We start from the raw sequence: 20274 nt of genomic DNA on the forward strand, positions 1-20274 counted from the left end.
CAACAACAACAACAACAACAACAACAACAACAACAACAACAATAATAATAATAATAAGGTCTATATGGTACATGCATTATATTTTAAAAAGGTAAAATATATTTTTTTTAAAAATTAGGGTATCAATAATTAATTATGATTAATATCAATATCAATAATTAATTTTTTGTACTACTAAAGGCTACATATAGTGTTTTTCTTTTTTGTAGAATAAAAAAGGTTGTGATTCATAACATTTTTGTAAAGTTATATCGTATGGATACAAGATTAATTAGATAACAAATTGAATTTTAATTGAATTAATTAGATAACAAATTAAATTTTAATTAATATGTTTTATTTTTTGCTCATATTTTTTTATTAATTATTTTACTTTTTATATTTACAGTAATATTGAATGTAAAAAAGAAAATAATAATATTGAATGTTATCTATTTTATTTATTTAGATTCATAATTAAATTTAATATATTTATAACAAGTAGCTAGGATTAATAATAACATGATAGTATAATTTTAAGTTGTATAACATAATAAAAAAATATAACAATTTATGTATGCTTCCTATATAGCAATAATATTATATATATTTATATATATCCTCTTTTAGCTCTTTTCTAAAAATATTGGCATATAATTAATATCGATAACATATATATTGAGTAAGTATCTCCATTGAAAATATTTGTTAACTATTACCTTGTATAATTAGTGTGTGTATATATATATATATATAAGGATTAATAGTGAATTGTTACAATTATTTATCATCTAGAAAATTCGTACCTCAGACATAAAACTTCTTCTGTTTATTATTTTTTATACCTAAAGGATACTAACTACGATTCTATCAACAGTATTACCTATGATAGATTATGTAATGAAAAAGTTTGAAAAATAAAGGCAAGAATTATAAGGTTATGAAAAGTCTCATCCAAATTTGACAAGAACAACACGACTTACATAGAAATTGTTCTTATGGATGATAAGGTAAGTTGATTATTTTTCATGATTCTTTCAAGTGATGCTAGGTCCATTTTATAAATATTTTTTGTTTATATTTTAAGTTTATTTGATAAATAAACCCTTACACGAACTAAATACAGTGCGATTTTATAGATTTATAAGTGCGTGCTAATAGCCTTTATATTTAATTTGTTTTAGAGTGTGATAATAGCCAATATGTTTGTTAGTAGATTTAACTATTACTATATTATTTATAATCACATTCAGTATATATATCTGATTTATTGAAGAAAGTAGATTATTAAAATCGATTAATAACTATTTTAGAGTTAATTCAATTAATACTAAATTTAAAAAAAAAAAACAAACAATGCATAACATATTAATTTTTTATTAATCAAATTATTATAATTTAAATTAATTTTAAAAAATAATTTAAAATTATAATTTCAATCTTATCACGTGCATAATATCGTTAGTGTTAGCATATGGTGTATTAAATAAATTGAATGATAGAAACACGTAACTATTTTTTTTTCAGTCAAGATTTAGAAAAATATATATTATAATGTAGACTTGCAATATCAGTATATTAATAGTGAAGTGGAGAAAAAATATAATATCGTATCAAATTCTTTTAAATCATAATTGTAATTTATGATTGAAATCATAATTTCAATATTTTAAATGGGATAATTTTATTTAAAAAATTCATAATTCAAACATAATTCTTATACGCTTAATAGTTACATTTGAGTTAATATACTTAATATTATATTTAAAAAAGAATAAACAATACACATCATATTACTTATTTATTAATTAAATTATTATAATTTAAATTAATTTTAATAAAATAATTTAAAATTATAATTTCAATTTTATCACGTACATAGCACGAATAATTACACTATATTGGCAAATATTACAGTTTTACATTAATATGAACTAAGATTACACATTTTACATTTCAACTTCATAAATTTATTATTCACTATGGCTGTATAAAAATATGTGAATGGTAATAGACCATTATCTGAACCAAACTATAGGAATGAGCAACTTCAATGGGAAATTCTTTCTGATTCTCATTTAAACCCTATTTGTCATAAAAAATAATTTATATAATTATCTGCGTTATAAAAAATAAATAAAGACTAAATGTGCGAGCCTCTTCTTCAATAAAAAAAAAGGCAATTTCGATTTTCATTGTGATTCTATATTTAATTAAGAATTATGCTATACATACAAGTTTTTTTGGCTGATAAGTCTTAGACTATATTTAGTTTAGTGTTAGAAAGAAGAGAAGTACGTTTGAGTGCATTGGACGCTTTCTCTTTATGTTTAGGTATTTTTTTTCTCTAAAACGCCAACGTAAAATTGTAGCTTCTACATTTAAAAAATTACGTTAGGATTGAATTTATTTTATTTTTATCAATTCTACCCTTTATATTCTTATAGTCTCTTTAGTATTTAAATATTTTAAATATATAATTATATTTTTTATTAAATTTTTACTTTTAATTTTGTATAAAAAAATTATTTTTTGTTTGAGTCTGTTAAAATTTGTAAGTATAATTCTTGTATATTAATTTATTATTATAATTTTGTTATAATATAAATTATTAATCCCATTAAAAAAGAACAAAGTAAATAAAAAACTAATTATAATTAAAATTTATAGTTTAAAATAATATTAAATAAAAGAGATTTAAGTTGATGTCTATTTTAGTAATTTTTTATCTAAAAGTAATTTTAAGTAGTGTAATCCAAACAATATTTACTTTACTATAATCCATTTTGATGTAAAGATTACCAAACATAAATTATTTTAACACAAATTTACTTTTCATCAAAATCAAATTTGTAAAATCAATTTTATACAAACTCCCATTTACAAAATGAAATCCAAACACACACTTACAAGTTGAGTCAAGTCTAACAAAAACTACATTCAGCGTGATAATACGCGCATCACTCAACCGTTTCTAAAGCGCGCTCTCACTCACCATTATGGAAGACACTTCTTCTTCGCGTTCCTTCTTCTCCTCCTCCTCTTCATTCTTCTTCTCCTTCTTCTTTGCGTTTCTCCTCATTTTTTCTTCGCGTGTTTCATTTTCATTGTTTTTTTATTACTGTTGTTGCTGCATTTTTTTCTCCTCTTTCTATTAATTTTGTAATATTATGTATTTTTTTTCTTTGTTTGATTTTTTCTCCCAAGAAAAATTATAAGAAAAAGAAATAAGGAGATGAGGAAGAATAATCAGTAGAAGACGAGGAGGAGGAGGAAGAAGAAGAGGAAGAGTTTTAAATTATGCAGCATTTATCATAATAAAATTACACCTAAAAATTCCTAAAATACTCCCAAATATTTTCGTGTTACACCCAAATATCTTCGTATTACATCCAAATTTGCTACAAATACAGAAAATATTTTCTTTAATGCTGCATTTTTTTCTTATTTTTTTCTTATTTCTTTCTTTCTTTTATTTAAATGAATGTAAGTTCATCCTCTTCCAAATAATTTTGCAGCATTATGTGTTTCTTCTTCTTTTTTGTTTGATTTTTTGTTTTTATTCTTGTTAAGAGAGTCAAATAAAAAGAAACTTGAGAAGATAAAATAAAAAGAAAAAGATGAATAAAAAAGAAGAAGAAGAAGATGGTGATGATGATAAATAAAAAAAGAAGAAGCAATAGAAGATGAGGAGGAAGAAAATGAAGAGTTTTGAATTATGCAGAACTTATCAGAATAAAAATACACCAAAAAATTATTAAAAGACACCCAAATATCTTCTTGTTATACCTAAATATCTTTGTATTATACCAAAATTTGCTGCAGAAAAATGTTTCCTCTAATGTTATATTTTTTCTTCTGAATTGAACCACACATTAGCCACTTGATTGGATTCAAAACAATAATTAATTTCGTTCTGATTCAATTGACAATTTGAACCTGAATTATTTATTATCTTTAACAATGAGATAACTGATGATGGATGAGAAAGAGAAAAAGAAAAGAGGAGAAAAAATTCCAATGAAAAAAGGAGGAAGAGGAGGAGGAGAAAGATGTGGTGTTGATGACAACGATAACGAGAGAAAAAAATTTCGAAGAAGAAGAAGAAGAAGAAAAGGCACAGAGAGAAATGTAAAAACGCATGAATATAAATTACTTGTATGACTTGTATGGGAAAACACTTGTACGTGAAGAATAACTCTTTAATTAATTAAGATAAAGATAAAATAATTTAATTTTAAATTTTTTTATTTAATTAAGATGATGATTGTTTTTAACAAATAAATAGCCTTGTAAATTTTAACTAATGATCAAACAGGTTCTCTTATATATAAAATTGTTTGTAATTTTTGGATGTTTGACATGATTTTTATGTGAGCTTTGTTGACATCAGGTGTTGAAAAATACAAACATTTAAAGAGTTATTCTTCACATTTAGAGAGTATAGTAATCGAAAGAAAGGGAGAATTTCAAATCAAAAGAAAATGTCAAAGAGAAGTTTCAAAAACTCTTTTTAATTTTTTTTAATTCATTTCATAATGTTTGTCATCAAGAGAGAGATTATTGAGTTTGAAGAACTAACAATATATTATAGATAATGACTAAACATTATTATTGGGTTAAAAAATCAATTATATTTGTGATTAGTTTGTTAATTGTGTTAGAAATTAAATTGATAAAATAGGCCCAACAAACTAGTTAAGCCCAACATTGATTCAACTTAAATAAGTGTTCATACCATCGCTCTTTTTTTTTGAACACAAAACAAAAGACTCAAACTACAAAGTAATAAAGTAACCTGAACACAATCCTTATTGTTACTTTCGGCATTATCATAAATAACAAAAAAATTCACATTATTCCACTCTCTATAATTGGTCAAAGATTTGTGAAACAATTGTTGTACATTGACTTTCTTGTTATTAAATATCCGCCTGTTCCTCTCAATCCATACATTTCATCTACCTACAAAAAATCCTATGTGCTACTTGTTGCACTCTACCTTCCTTCCTGCCATTGACACCTGTTCAACTCTCAATCCAAAGAATGAGTGGCTGAACTATAGAAAAGAAGGGAAGAAAGAGTATGGCCCAAGAACAATTACAAATCTAAATCAGTGGTCAAGCCCATTCACTTGATTGCTAACTAAAGAGAATGAGTTTCCTTTGTTTCTGAACCATATCACCTCATCATTGAAACCAAACTCTCTATTCTCTCTCATCTCTCTCTCTTCCAACACCCACGTGAAAGCTCGGAAGAAAAAAAAGAAAAAGCTCTTGGCAAAATCAAAGAACAAAAGGGAGTTACCAAATCCAAGCAGAGTTCTCTTGAACACACAAAAGAGCTACTTGCATGCATCTCATGAGTTTACATGCTGATGTTGTATCATCTAATGAAGGGTCTAAAAATTCCACCCCTCTTCCCTCCATCCACAGCTCATATGCCTGAAATGATGAATCAAAACCATTTTGTGGATGATAACACAAGAAACAAATATTAGTCACAGAAAATAAAATATATAATCTAATAACTTACATATTCCAACAGGTTCATATTTTCATGTGGTCCATAGTAACATGAAGTCCTCTTCCCACTTATGATTTGCAACAGAAGAACTCCTACATAACCGCTGCAAAAACAAGTATGAACTCATTAGAGACATGAAGGATTAAGCATGATAAGTCATCATCAGTTCTAATTTTACATACTATGTCCCAACAATCCTGCTTGTGTTTGCTTCAAGGTCATATTTCCTGAAAATTCTTGCCATCCCAAAATCCGATATCTTGGGATTCATATTATGGTCTAATAAAATATTACCGGCTTTGAGATCTCGGTGGATTATGGTGAAATTTGAGTACTCTTGGAGATAAAGAAGGCCTTGAGTAACCCCTTCAATGATGTTGGCGCGCTTGCTCCAGTCTAAAAGAATTGATTTCCTTGGATCTGCATTGAGTTTAATTCTGAATTATTACTCTACAGAATATAGATGCAAAAAACACAGTCTAGAATAAACTCTGATTTCAACTCTGATCGAGTTTTCCAGCAAGACTAAAAGAATAAGGTATACATGTAATAACTTAATAGGGGGGCAAGTAATGTAACAGACCAAAGAGAAAATGATCTAAGCTTTTGTTTGGTAGGTATTCATAGATCAAAATCTTCTCATCCCTTTTTGTGCAGTAACCCAGAAGTCTAACCAAATTCACATGTTGTAATCTTGCCGTAAGCGCGATTTCATTTTTGAACTCTTCTAGGCCTTCTTTTCACAGCTATCTCCTCCCCCTTTCGTAATTTTCCCTAAAAATATTAGCATATAAGTATATGAATAGCTAGTTATCCAAGAGCAGAAGAAATGGGGGTAAAAAAGACAGTTTATTTTCCAGGAAACAGAAGCAGAAGTGCATTATTTGAAGGGAAATGAAAAACCTGAAGTATTCAAATTTTACCTTATAAACCGTGCCAAATCCACCCTCTCCAAGTTATTTGTTGCCATTTTGATTGTGAGATAACTGAATGCAGTCAAGTCAGAACCATTCCCTTCTACATGATCTTGTTCAGCTCCTGATAAACATTTCCTTATTTTGTATAATGCTTTTGTAATGGTGGCTGCGGTTCCTGCAAAATACAAAAGAATGAGAAATTGCAAAATATGTCAATCTTGTGATATGATTAATAGGGTGTTACTTTGCTTCATCCTTACCTCTGTGGCAGTAGCAAAACACTATTCCCAACAGAACTATGACAGTTATCAACAACCTCCTCTTATGATGATCTTCATCTACTTCTTGAGCTGCAGGATATTGTTACAAAATGAAGGGATGAAAATGTTATTGTAGAAACTAGGAAGAACATTGTATACACAGCACCACGAATATACAACCAATTATTTGCTATGCTGAAAAACATGATCATCATCCAATTTTGAGCAATGTTTTTTGATTGTCATCGTTGGCAAGTTGGAACACACTGTAGCCAAGAAGTCCCTTTTCCTTGGCATAAGAAACTTTGGCTCTGATTGAATCCACATCATCAAAATCAACCCAAATGGTGGCTGCAACTGTGAACTCATCCACCACAAAAGTGTTATTAAATCTTGAAACAACACCATTATTCCCGAAGCTTCTAAGAAAACTCTTTATCAACTTATAACCCATGGAACCGTCCCTTGTAATGGCAGGTCCTGATGCTGGTGCCGCGATGCAATTCTCCCCTTGATTCACAAGTGTCCATGCATATCCATGATAAGGCAACCCAATTACAAGCTTGATAGATGAGAATCCCCTTCTTCTCCATTCTTTGATACCAGAATCAGTGTTGTCCCAATTAGTTGGACCATACAAAGCTGATATTGTTCTTTGTAGGAACATAGTAATCATATGCCAGAAAATGCACCCAATCCAAGTTCCTCTGCAGGTCTAAGGTAGTAACCCGCCATCACTAACAATAACTCTGGTTTACTGGAGTTTCTTGCCTCAGAAGTTATGGCAGCTCGCCACTCCTCCAGAAGTTTCCCGAAATCGGCAAGCTCCGAAGCCGGTACTGGGGATGCTCCATTAAGTTCTAAGCCTTGAAAACCATGTAACCTTGCTGTTGTAATAGAAGAATGAATGAAGGATTTTCTATGAGAAGATTGGTTTAGCATTGAGAAAACCAGCCCAGATGGATAGAAGCGTTGAAACGGTTGGGTTTTGGAACTTAACTGTTTGGGTGAAGGCTGAGAACTTGTCAAGTTCAGAATAAAAATTTCTGTTGCCACTACAGTGCATTATTTTTTACATCATATTCCCGTCCTTCCATTATGCATTCATCTTATCTCTGAATTTCCATATTTGCTTTCCTTTTCCTACCCTTTCGATCCTCAAATTGTTTTCTGTTTTTCCTGCTTTCTGCTAATTCATTATCTTTAATTGTAGCCCCCTCTTTCTCATTTCTCCTTCAATATCTGCATTATAGTAGGGCCTGTTTTTGCTGTCCCTATATACTCTGGGCTTTGTCTTTCCTTTAATTGTCCTTCACCATGTGTAGTCCATTATTGTTATCTTTTGGTGGGTTTGGCTCAGTTTCCATGTAGATTGTATTTTTTGGTTTAATGGGCCTATTGGCTCATTTATTCCCAACCTTTCTATTTAACTTTTTTCTTATTACCTCTTAAAATTTGTTTATAACTCACCTAACTTCAAAAAATATCTTCCCAATTCTCCTAACTGCTCCAAAACTTCATTCTCTGACATAAATCCTTTCAGCTGCTGATTTTCCGAACCTTCTCCTACTTGCTCCTCTGCACTATGACTTTGCGCTACTCCATCTCCTTGATTTTCGCGCAACCTCCTTCCCTCTTTGTTTTCCAATGCTTCCCATTCCACCAGCTACACTATCAGCTGAGAACTGTAGATTCTCACCTTCCTTTCCAATCAGGTTGAGTGCACGCGCCTCTTCTTCTTTCACTTTGTTGTTTGAAGTTTTTTTCCCAGATCTCTATGCTTCCTTGTACATGAGCGGTTTCGCCTTGTTAACTCCAAGGTCAGTTAAATATTTGATTTACTTGGATCTCAACTTGCCATAACTTGAGGCCTCTTGTAGTCCTTCTTCCCATGTTCCAATAAGTTACACTTTAAACAGTAGTAGCTTTCCTAAATTCTTTTATACTTAAATTCAATTCAGGTATTTGGTAAGCTTTCTTTGGCCAGCCATAACCCAGTTGGTAGTGGCTAGGGGTTAGGAATGAAAAAAAGTCAAGCGGTCTGTCAGAGGCCTGCAGTTTAGCTTGTGTTTGACCTGCCTTGACCTGACCTGTTATAAAATAGGCACAAACTTAACCTCTTATAAAAGTCTTATTATGTTAATAAGCCAAACTCAGACTTACTAATTAGCTTTATTGGCCTGTCAAGTTGCCTGAACTTGTTAATACATAATTACATATATAAATAATTTTTTTATTATTAACAAAATTATAAGATATTTTAAATTTATTATATTTAATTATATAAAACAAACTGCAGGTCAAATTCAGGCCAATTTACTATATGACAGGCCAGGCCTGTTAAGAATAAAGCCTGACCTGTGACCTTATTATATCCATGGTTTTAAAAATCAGATTAGATCGGTCAGATAAACCGATTTGATCGTGAACCGAACATCTTTACGGTTCAGTTCTACATAAAACCGTAAAAAAAAAACGCTTATAAATTGTTGAACCGGCCAGGCAAATCGAACCGGGACCAGGCCGGTTTTCAAAAAAAAGAAAAAAACGCAGCTCACTCCTCAAGTCTTCAATTCAATCTATTTCCCCCAAAATCCAAAACAAAAAAGAAACCTTAGCAGTAGCCTCCCCCACCGCCGCTCTTCTGCCGGCATCTGTGGCGCTCAACACCACCGTCTTCGTCTGGGCGTCGAGCCCGAGTCTCCAACCCCTCTCTTCATTCACCAAGCGCAACTTCCATTCTCGAATTCGCCGTCCGCCGTCTTCTCTTCGTTTGCTCAGCCACGCTTTTGCCGCCGTTCGTCGTCGTGCTCGTCGCGTGGTCTCCGACTCGGTCGCGCTTTAGAACGAAGGCAATGACTTCATTTTTTTTCATTCTTTGTTCTTCGTTCTTTGCTTAAAAATCATCGAATGATTATTGAAAATTTGAATGTTTTGTGGTTTTAATTTTGTATTGAGTGATTATTTGATTATTGATTAGCTCTGGTTCTGTTGTTTTTCTGTTCTGCTATTCTCCGTCAGTAGGTGGATTACTTTGTTTTTCTATTTTTCTGTTTTTGTCTGGTAAATTAGAGAAGGATAGTGCATGTTGGGTTTCTTTTTGTTCACTGCTTGGAATTTCGTTGCTGAGAATTGTTCATGTCTAATGATGTGTCTTCTGATAATATGTAAGTCTGTTTCAGGTGGTTAATTATTATATGTTTTCTTTCTGTTAATTTTTAGTCCCTTCCTCCTCAACCCTCCCGACCAGAAACCCCTTCACCTTTCAAATTTGTTATTTTTGTCCCTGCCTGTAGAAAGCTATTGTAGAAGAGATTCAGCTTGATTCCTTTGTAGGATTTATTGGGTTCCTTTACCAAAAAGTTTTAATAGATTGTATTAGTAACTAATACCATTATTTAATGAAGTGATATATACTTGATCACTACTAAACTGGTCCAGCAAGGGGGATTATTCTCATATCTTGAAGGTGATTTTTCCATTATCATTATGGGGGATTTTTGTGGCATGTATGATTCCCTTACTTGCAAGAAACTGTTACTGTCATATTCCCTTTCAATGCTGTTGCCAGTCCTGAATGCTCAACATTAGTGGTTGCTGGGAGGAATGGGAATAAGAGTACCTATTCAGAAGACTGGCTTGCAATAATGATTTGCTAAACTGTGTGACTTTTCTGTATTAGTCTAGCTACATTGAGAAGCATTATGTTGTACTATAAATTTTTGGATTGGTTTCAACTTTCAAGTTTTCTCCAATAGGATTTATTTGAGTGAATTACATGATGCTACACATCCTGATGTCAATTTTAGCAGTTTTTGATGGCTGTAAGTAGTCTAGGGTTGTAAAGCACCACTTTGATATTAACTTTTATCTTAATCACTCCTGTTCAGGCTTCTCTGTGTAGCAGAATATGATTATCTTATTTATTTATCTTTTGAATACAGGTGTGATTTTGGACTTTTCAAGTTTAATTTGGAATTAAGAGAGCATTGTGTATTCCAGGATTTGTGTTAAGGCAATGTAGTGGGGAACAGTGGAGCTTTTTCTTAAATTTCGATTAGTAACAAACTGAATGACAAATTGATAATCATAAGGGTAAATACCTTTTCAGGTATCAATAGGCCTTGTGGAATAATAGAAAATCATTTTTGTCCTATTTTTGTTTTTAGTGTTTATTTATAATTTATTTATTATTTTATTATAAAACGGTTTTTCTGATTGAACCACGGTTAAACCAGTTAGACCAATAAACTAGTGAATCAATAACAAGCGGTTTGATGATCGGTCCGGTTTTCAGCTTGGTTATATCCAAAGCTACTTTCACCCAGAGAAATGATTTCTCCAACATATTGCTGCTTCTTGGATCCTCTGTTTCCATTGTTATTCCCATCTTGGCTCCAATGATTTTTGCAGTGTTATTGTTGAGATATGCCTGTGGAAACCCATGCATATGCACCCATAACTCTATTCTATCATGGTTTACTTCATGTATGGACTCCCTCTGGTTACACATCTGCAAGTTAACTAGCTGCCCTCTTATACTCCATGGTCCTCCCTTCAATATTTGAAGCCCTTTCCTCTGATCTTTGAAGCTGATAAGGACCTTGTTCCTTCCTACCTCCGAAATAACAACTGCTTATGGATTTTCCCATAACCCCATAATAGCATTCCTTATCACCTTGAAACTTAGTTCCTTATCCGATATCATCTTGCCCACCAAGTTGAAGCAGTCAGATTTGTGTTCCTCTTCTATTCTCTGGTTGATTGCAATCACTTTTCCTTTTATTGGTTCCAAACCAAAGGTTGCCATACTTTTGTGCTGTGTATTTTATGTGTGGTGTGTAGATATGCTAGTTGTGTGAGTGTTGGTGTGTAATACTTGATGATTCAGTGTTATATGTGGGTAAAATCTATAGCTAACCTAAAATATTTTCTTGTTGTAGGTTGGTTTTGCTGAAAGAGATGATATCAGAGTACGGGATCCACTAGAACCTTACGTTCTAAGAAGCTCTCCTAATGAGAGAACTCGCTCTCCTGCTGAGTGAGGGTCATGCGTTAGGACTTAGGACCTTCTTGTTTATTTGAATGTGGTCAAATGAATGTAATAAGATGATTTGGATCTTGGAATAAGGTGAGCGAGTGAGTGGAATTTTTTTTGGTGTAGTAAACGGGGCCTAGGCCCAAGAAAAGGATTAGACAGTAATATTTGAGTGAGTGGAATAATATGGTTTGCGAGAGTAAAGTGAACATTAAAAGCCCAACTTAATTGTATGGGCCAAGCCCAAGAAAAGTCAACATTCCTTAACACTACAGCTTCGAATTTCGATCCATTGGATCCCGGAGTGGCAGTGTTCTCCTCCATGGATCGCCGGAAAAAGAGAGAGAAAACGACGGTAACTAAACCCTCAACGGTAGATGCCCCCTTGCCACCGAAAATCTCACCTTCAGAGGCATTCATCGTCACACTTTCTTCCGTTTTGGGGTTAGGTTTAGCGTTCTATGTAGCTAATAGTGGCTTCTCTATAGACCTCGTCACTGATCCTTCTCGCACCATCTTCTTCATCTGGGTACCTTCTATTCCTCCTTAGTTATTCTCTTTTCAATGTTTTTGTAATGCTCCGTTGATTCCTTTTTTTGGAAGAAAAAAAAACTTTCTTATTGCCTTATTCTGCATCGTTTTTCTTTTTTAAATCCCAGCTTGTGGAGCTTCCAATTGTGATCCTTCTCTACAGTCGCTATCGACAGAATCCCCGGCAGTGCATGGTAGCTTACATTTTCTTCAAAATTTTCCCCCTTATATGATTGTCTGAACTTAGTCGGAAGCATATGAGAAAAAAAGAAAAAGAAAAAAAAATTGGAAAAGGCCTTTATCTTCATTTGATAGTGATAACAATGTAGTTGGGAATTCATGTTCATTGGACTTCAAAATTAAAATATTTTTTTCTATATTTTTTATATATGTTTGTTGTTTAATTTACCAATAATACAGCAATTTCGAGCACATGCGGTTTCCTCGTCTGGAGGATCTAATTTCTTAGTGTTTGGTTTTCGTGTGTCATGTGCAGTACCTGCGAGCCGTTGGACGTGGCTTGCTAGCAGTTCCAATAGGTTAGTTGAAACTTATGCTTCCTCTTTTGTCTTTGTTCTTGATCAATTTGGATGTCATTGCTTTTTGTGTTTGTACCATCCTTTTTGAGTTTTTCTTCACAGCCACTGCACTGCTGGCCTGTTATTTCCTTCAATAACCTGAAATAGTTTTCTTTTGGGTAGTCAATGTATTATAGATTGAGCCATAAAAGTGTTTTCTGGCATTAGAGTAGTTAAATCAAGGTCATAGGTTCAAGCCGTGTAAAGGCCACTGATGTGATTATCAGGTTAGGCTGCATATATTACAATCTTTGGATGCAGCCATTCTCCGGATTCTGCATTAATGCGGGGTACTTGTATACCAGACTGCTTTTTTTTAGAGTAGTTAAAATTAAACAAAGTTATTAAGAATCCTTTCCTCATTTTTATTTTACCTGTGTATTTTCCTCATCCCTATTTGTGTTGTGCTCTTTCTTTGCTGACTCATTTTAATTTTTTTTAAGCTAACTGATTCACTGTTTTTATTACAGGGGCGCTACTAAATTGTTTAGGAGCTATTGCTTTGGGGGCACCTGTCACATTTCAGTATGTGAAATAAGTGGTATATACAGTTTTTTGTTTTATGTTATTTCAATCTGCATAAGACTGCAACGCTATTGCTGTTGAGGAGGAAATAAGGGGTTAAAAGTATGTATGTATATTCTAATTGAAGCAAAATGTGTGGTATTTTATATAATTCTAACTTCCGCCACTCAGGTTTCTCCCAAAGACTGTAAATTGGTCTCTTATGATGTCATTGTTCACAGTGAGTGTCTATTTTATTACCATTTTCTTATTTTACATCTTCTTGAAGACTACTCAATTGTTGTTTTATATTTGACTTGTGTGGTGTAATGTATTTTTGTCCATTGATGTTGTGGGGGATACTTTGCATTCTTGAAAACAGTTTTCAGATGTATGATTACTAGATTTCTTTTAGGCCTGTGGCTCGTGATTGTGTATAAATTAAGTGTATAAACTCACATTTTGTACTATAACAGACAGTTCCAGCATCATGTGTTCTTGGTTCATCATGGGCTCATTGGAAGCGGATCTTTGCACAAACACAGTATGATTCTTGTATTTTTTGTTTCCTTACCATGTTTCTTCATTAAAAACAAAAGAGAAAAAACATTCTTACCATGCTGCACACAGACATTCTTGTATTTTCCTTACATTTTCCCCCCTCTCCTTGTATTCACATTTAGGCCAAATGGATCTGTAGAGTATTTGATTTGTTTGCCAGCTCATGGAGCAGTTATTGGGGGCTGGTTTGGGGCTTGGCCAATGCCACTTGACTGGGAGAGGCCATGGCAGGTAATCTCCTTTTTATGAACTCTTCTCCCATCTCAACTCACAAGTTACTTACCACTGGTCATGTGTCTATAATTTCTTCTATTCCTATGAAGAGAGTTCACTTTAGATGTAACACTACTCTTATACATACTAAAACTATTTTTAATCTGTTTGGCCATCATGATCTTAATAATGTTCCATTATTTGTTAGGAATGGCCTATTTGTGTGAGCTATGGAGCAATAGGTGGCTACATGGTGGGATTGGTAGCATCATGTGTCTTTGTTCTTGCTCATGCTAGATCGCAGCATGTCAAACAAACGTGAAGTCCCGATTGGCCACAGGAAATTTTGATTCATCTTCTGAATGAAAAATGGAAAAATTAACTAGTATTGGTTCAAATGCAAGTTAAGCGCAAGGAAAAAATGTTTGTCCCCTAACATTTCTAGTTTTTTTTTTTTTGGTTGAATTTAATGTATTTTTCTAATTGAAATCATGTACACATGTGGACAATTTCTTGTGCAAGTTTGTTCTTGGATATTTGGTTAAGTCTTAATTCAGAATTTTTGTGAAAGTTCTAATATTAGTCCAATCCAATCAATCAACAAACTGAGAATTGTAAGCAAATCTTTGCATGAACATTACTGACCATTGTACAAGAATGAAAATAAAAAACTACACGTCCAAAAGTTTTTTCCAGCACTATCTTGCTACAATCTGAGACAGTGTTGCTTCGTTAACCGAATAATGTTCTTGCTTCATAACAAATTCACCTTGCTCCTGGATATCTTTTTCTGTTGAAAACGCTGGCTTCTTTATTGTAGCAAGAATAGTTTCACTTCTTAACATAGAAGAAATTTCCAACACAGAAGGCCTGTCATTGGCATCTTCTTGCACACATAATAGACCTATTTGTATGCACCTCAATCCGCAAACTCCGTGCCTCTTCCTTCTTTCCACAATTCATAAGCCTGAAGAAACCAATTCCTCATTAGTCACAACCATGGACTTCTTCATTAAAATCAAACGAAACTATATAAAACATTAATCACATGCTATAGATAGTATCTTTACTTACATATTCCATCAAGGTTAAGTTTTCGTGCTCGCCATAATATCTTGTTACTTTGCCACCTATTATCTGCAGAAGTAGAACTCCAAAGCTATACATATCGGATTTTACTGAATACAAGCCTTTTTTAAGGTATTCAGGAGAGACATAACCACTGCATTAGAGAAAGAAAAGCAATATGATGTATTAGAAAGCTAGATGAAAAGAAAAAATCTTCTAGAAGAAATGTTTTAATTAAGTCCAATAAAAAGCTTACTATGTTCCAACAATCTTGGCCGTGTTTGCTTCTTGCTCATCTTTTGAGAATATTCTTGCCATACCAAAATCTGAAATTTTTGGTTTCATCTCACCATCTAACAGAATGTTGCTAGCTTTTATATCTCTAATCTAGAATATTCTTGTAGATAAAGTAGTCCCTGAGTAACACCCTCAATAATAGCTACACGCTTGCTCCAATCCAGAAGAAGCAATTCATGGATCAAAATGCTGGTTAATTGTCTTGTCCATAATTTATCCTTTGATCGTATATCATTTATATGAGCAGCTACTAAAACATCAAAACTTGAAACAATATGTTACATATTCACTCATTTAGCGTTTAGACAAGTGAAGATTACTGACCAAATAGATAGTAGTCAAGGCTTTTGTTTCGCATGTACTCATACACCAGCATCTGTTCTTCCCTATCAAAATTCAGTTCTTTGATTATTATTGTTGGTGGAGTTTATTGCCTCAGATTTTGCAGCTTCTCTCCACTCTTGAAAGAGCAGTCCCATGTTTTTCAAGTCATTGGTAGTGTTAGCAGAAACCCATGAAAGATCAAGGCAGTGTAGTTAGCAGCAGCACCACCAATGGAAAGAAGTGTAGATAGAGATGGATTGGTGTGCTTGAGAGTGGCTGTGAAAGAAGGAAATGATGCTGCAGCATCGGAAGGGATGGAAAGTTCATAGGTTGAAGCGTTGACATCAGCAAAAGCGCATAGGAGGTGAGTGTAGAGAGAAGTTTCTATGTTAGAAAACCGTAAAACCAGTAACCAGCTTTTATCCAAGAGTGTGCTTGGTAGAAGAGAATCTGGAAGAACATAGAATAGCGATGAGAAATAAAGGTAGATGCATGGTTATTACTTAAGGAGAATTGGACAGAAGAGCAGCTTCATTTTTATTATTATTATTATTACCTTTTAATTTGTTGTTATTCAAGGATAATTGGCGGTGTGGGAATGTTTCAAATGTGATGACCGGGTCTATCTCCTTATTCTTTCGTATTTGAAGTGGTTAGTTAAAATGTTCAATAATCTATATAGTATCTCGTATTATGTATGTATTTTATTTTATTTATAATTATTCAAATAAAATTGGTTGAAGTAATTTGTGTATAAAGAAAATATAAATATTCAGCTTGCCACTCTAGTACTCGATCACTCTATCTCTGAGGTTCTCTTAACAAGAGAGAAGCTACATACACTAGTTGACATCCGTGGTACGTGCTTAACAGCCATAAACAAGTTAAGTTAAAATAAACAAATTCAGATTTCAAGATCTTTTCTCTCTATTATTATTTAGTACTTTTTTTGGTGTCGTATTATTATTTAGTATGATACATTGGAATTCATCAAGAACTCTTGACTTTTTAGATCCAGTGTTTTAAAATCATGTCATGATACCATTCATCAAAAAAACTTCCGCTTATGAAAAAATATAACACTAATAATTATATTTCTAATATTCCATAAACTTCCATTATACACATTCTATAAATATTTCATTGACTCCTCGTACTTTTCCATTAACTAAACATGGCTTAAAATATATTTGTGTATATCAGCCAACCAATAAGAGTCTTATATGTAAGCAGAAAATACGAGAAAAGAAACGCACCAGTTTATCAAAAATAGATCTTCTTCAATTTTTTTAACACTTAAAAAAATAAAATATTTTTTACTATTAATTATATAAGTGGGATTAAAACTAAATATAAAAAAGAGAATAATAAAAGATAAAAGATTACAATTAATACCATCTAATTTTTTTTACTAGAAAGCATCTATTCTCCATATAATATTCATTCTTGTTTTCTTACTAATTAAGTAATTAATTGGTGCATTATTAAAGGATTGATGGAGAGTTTTGGATAAATTAATGTTGAGCATCATTGTTTTTATTAATAGAATATGTACTTCCTCATACATTATTAGAAAAATAATTAAACTTATTACTTGTATATGTATCGTAACTATTATTATTTATTAATTTGCTTTTTGGTAGGAGATTTAATTTCTTTGCAAATTTACTTTTACGGTTGAGTGGTAACACTTGAAACTTCATTTAATTATTATATTGAGGAAACGAAATAATAAATGAGTGGATATTTTTATGATAGTATTTTTATATAAAAATATTATTAAATAATTTAATATATTTAGTTAAATATATTTAATTAATTATCTAAAAATTTATAATATTATTTTTATATAAAAATGTGAATCAGGTAAGTATTTCTCTAATAAATATTAAGTCAAAGGAATAAAATGTGCCTCCAATAATAATAAAAGGCTTGCTTATGATTATGTAAAAGAAAAACACCCACAAGACCACAAGATATGAAACACAAATACCTGTTGCTCTCCGCGTAAGCTGCTATCCCAAGTATTATAATTAAACCATATATATTTCATATTTGATAATAACAAAAAACAATCAAAATTTATCTTATTTAAAAATCATTAATTAACAAATGTTTGGATATTTATATTAGTATGTATTGATTGAGAAAAGAGAAAACACTAAGCGGTTGTAGCAAGGGTGGAAGAGGTGTCATCCCCACTAACATGCCATGAAAAATATCCAACCATTCCTCTACCCTTGGCGTATGTGATCTTAGCAGAGACACTCTGAGTATCATCATAACCAATCCAGGTATTCCCTGCATAACAATAATTAGTCACATAAGCTGAGTGATACACTTGATTGTTTATGAAATCTCTAATCTGCCTATACGTCAGCAGCAGGAGCAAACAATCCATTATTATTAGCGGCAATTCCGAGTACACTCCTCCAGGGTTGTGGCTGTGTCGAAGAAGGATACCCTTCTGGAATGAACAGATCGTACACCATAAGGTTCAACCAGTCCATGTAGTCGTTAATGGCGGCGATAGGGTAATACTGCAACGAAGATATCTGGTTAGATCCAGCAACGGCGCTCTCCCGGTGTTTCTAGAATCTTCTAGATTAGCTGCTTGCCATTCGCGGAGGAAGGGTACTCCCAGTCGAGATCCACGCCTCCGAAGCCGTTGGATCTGGCTAGCCGGATGGTGGAATCTATAAAGGCCTTGCGGGACAACTTAGGGTTCCGGCGCTTGACGGTGGCTTGGAAGGTGTTGGGATCAAGGGCGGCGAAAGCACAGTAGAGGTGCATCCACCCCACTGTCATAGTACCAGTAACCTCCCTTAACTTGTCCCCATGCTTACCAAGTTTGCTGGAATAACAACACAACAATGGTTTTGAAGCTCGCTATATATTGCTATCTTTTTGGTGCCCATTATTTTTCTTGTTCACTTAGTAAGAAGAAAATGAAATCAATTAATTAAGTAAGCTAAGCAAGTGGATGGATTTGAAAATTGTAGATCTATGGATAATGTAAGATACGCACGGTAAGTTAATTGCTTGAATCTCTGTACTTATCAAATAAGATTAGTTATGGTCCTTGTCTTAAAAGTGGTAAAGTAAGGACATTATCTTTAGATCAATAGAATACATCACATGCACATGGACATGCATGTGAATGGGACTTAGCTAGATATGAAAATTTTGTGTGTAAGAGAGCAAATGCATAATCTCGCTGTGTATTATTTATTATTTTGTCAGTTTAATGTTTAAATTTTAGAATTTAGAATTTAAGATTTATAATTTTATTTTTATTAATATTTGTTCATTTAAATTAAAAATAATGGTAAACTTATAATATTAATGTGAAAGCCAATTAATTATAAGAACAAAAACACTAATTTATTCTTAGATTACCTAAGAATTTTTCATTACATGTGTAATTTTTTGTTATCAAGTTGATTTGAACAAATAATATGGATCACTTTATCATTATTACTTATAAGAATATTTCTTTGAAAAATTAACTTCTATATATCTTTAAAATATATATTAAGACTATTCTTAAAAAAAATTAAATCTATTTATTTTAATAAATATAGAATAAATGTTTAAAAAAATTAAAATTTTGTATATTTTATAAAAATATTTCTTAATTAATAATGTTGACGTAGCTGAACTTTTCACTTAAAATAGTTTTTATAAAAAGAGCTAAGCTTCTTGTACGAAACATTATTATTGATTGTGTAATTACATGATATATATTAGCATTTTAAATTTGTGTGTGTGTGTGTGTGTTATAGATGCATGTGGACAATCTGTTATTAAACAATCCCTACAGCAGCTTCAACAAATTATTTGCTAAACAATATTTTACCCTGAAAACTAAATTATTTAGTAATAGTTTAATTCATCGAACTTAATAAACTTACACAAAACTATAGCAATTCACAATTTCACATGAACGAACCAAAAGAAATAATATGTATCAGGAATCTCTCTTGTCTGCCGTTGCACCTTTATTTGGCTTCTTCCTTAATTATTATTTGAAAATAACGTTCCTTTTTTAAAATCTTTTATAGTATAATATATATTTTTTTAATAATTTTTTATTTTTATCTCTCTCGATTTTATGTTTAATTTTATTCTCATTTTAACCTTGGATGAATACCTAATAATTTTTTCAAAAAGCTACGAGGTTCTCAACAAAAGAAATATTCATTCCAGTCTTGATATTTAACTTCGTGAGATTGGTTAGTCCCTTTGTCAATGATCTCTTTCTAAATCAAGTATATCCACAAATGCAAAAGAAATATTCATTCCAATTCTCGTGTTTCTAGCATATCCACAAATGCAAAATCAAATATCCTTGACCTGAACGGAGTGTTGTATTTATAAAACGAGTCATACTTGAGCATATCTTCCAAATATTTTGCCTATATATAGAAACAAGAGAACAAGCTCCTGGCTCGTAAAGAATATTTGTATTTGTATTT

At 32.1% G+C, this 20274-nt stretch overlaps 3 protein-coding genes and 2 pseudogenes across 6 annotated transcripts in view; 1 reads left to right on the plus strand and 4 right to left on the minus strand.

Moving 5' to 3' along the window:
* LOC127739688 (probable LRR receptor-like serine/threonine-protein kinase At1g53440) overlaps positions 1 to 6888 on the minus strand; it is a 10784-nt gene extending 3896 nt beyond the window's left edge. The window contains exons 1-6 of the mRNA XM_052254358.1: positions 6849 to 6888; positions 6683 to 6772; positions 6429 to 6597; positions 5688 to 5942; positions 5515 to 5608; positions 5351 to 5423 (exon numbers count right to left, since the gene is read on the minus strand). Of these exons, the coding sequence (XP_052110318.1) occupies positions 5351 to 5423; positions 5515 to 5608; positions 5688 to 5942; positions 6429 to 6597; positions 6683 to 6772; positions 6849 to 6888 (721 nt within the window). The remainder of the gene's footprint in view (positions 1 to 5350; positions 5424 to 5514; positions 5609 to 5687; positions 5943 to 6428; positions 6598 to 6682; positions 6773 to 6848) is intronic.
* On the minus strand, positions 4815 to 7747 carry LOC107466491 (class V chitinase-like; annotated as a pseudogene).
* A 424-nt stretch (positions 7748 to 8171) lies between these two features.
* LOC107466515 (PIGF/3-ketodihydrosphingosine reductase fusion protein) lies at positions 8172 to 14659 on the plus strand. 4 transcript variants are annotated; one of them, XM_021130928.2, is made up of 9 exons: positions 8176 to 8502; positions 11626 to 12249; positions 12380 to 12445; positions 12748 to 12790; positions 13300 to 13354; positions 13526 to 13574; positions 13810 to 13877; positions 14017 to 14125; positions 14316 to 14648. In XM_021130928.2, exons 2-9 carry the CDS (start codon positions 11953 to 11955, stop codon positions 14427 to 14429), a joined length of 801 nt encoding a protein of 266 aa, XP_020986587.1. In that variant the 5' UTR covers positions 8176 to 8502; positions 11626 to 11952; the 3' UTR covers positions 14430 to 14648. The 4 variants fall into 4 exon arrangements, with proteins under 4 accessions (XP_020986591.1, XP_020986587.1, XP_052109530.1 ...); XM_052253570.1 differs by having other exon boundaries at positions 8176 to 8397; XM_052253571.1 differs by lacking the exon at positions 8176 to 8502 and adding an exon at positions 9610 to 11484.
* A 367-nt stretch (positions 14660 to 15026) lies between these two features.
* LOC107466492 (G-type lectin S-receptor-like serine/threonine-protein kinase SRK) lies at positions 15027 to 15951 on the minus strand. Its single transcript, XM_021130935.2, has 4 exons — positions 15907 to 15951; positions 15432 to 15562; positions 15182 to 15329; positions 15027 to 15074 (listed from the first exon to the last, which is right to left on the minus strand). The coding sequence occupies exons 1-4, from the start codon at positions 15949 to 15951 to the stop codon at positions 15027 to 15029; spliced, it is 372 nt and encodes a 123-aa protein (XP_020986594.2).
* Positions 15952 to 18169: 2218 nt separating this feature from the next.
* Positions 18170 to 18628, minus strand: LOC107466493 (class V chitinase-like; annotated as a pseudogene).
* Between the last annotated feature and the right edge of the window lie 1646 nt (positions 18629 to 20274).

This window comes from Arachis duranensis, chromosome 9, assembly GCF_000817695.3.
Source record: "Arachis duranensis cultivar V14167 chromosome 9, aradu.V14167.gnm2.J7QH, whole genome shotgun sequence".
Lineage (NCBI taxonomy): Eukaryota > Viridiplantae > Streptophyta > Magnoliopsida > Fabales > Fabaceae > Arachis > Arachis duranensis.

Excerpts from the sequence above, each read along its gene's own strand:
- LOC107466515 (XM_021130928.2), top strand. The coding sequence starts at position 11,953 with ATGGGCCAAGCCCAAGAAAAGTCAACATTCCTTAACACTACAGCTTCG. Across the intron at positions 12,791-13,299 it reads CTTGCTAGCAGTTCCAATAG|GGGCGCTACTAAATTGTTTA; the intron begins GTTAGTTGAAAC and ends TTTTTATTACAG. Across the intron at positions 14,126-14,315 it reads ACTGGGAGAGGCCATGGCAG|GAATGGCCTATTTGTGTGAG; the intron begins GTAATCTCCTTT and ends ATTATTTGTTAG.
- LOC107466492 (XM_021130935.2), bottom strand. The coding sequence starts at position 15,951 with ATGGGACTGCTCTTTCAAGAGTGGAGAGAAGCTGCAAAATCTGAG. Across the intron at positions 15,563-15,906 it reads GAGAAGCTGCAAAATCTGAG|ATTAGAGATATAAAAGCTAG; the intron begins GCAATAAACTCC and ends AGAATATTCTAG. Across the intron at positions 15,075-15,181 it reads ACTTAACCTTGATGGAATAT|GCTTATGAATTGTGGAAAGA; the intron begins GTAAGTAAAGAT and ends TGGTTTCTTCAG.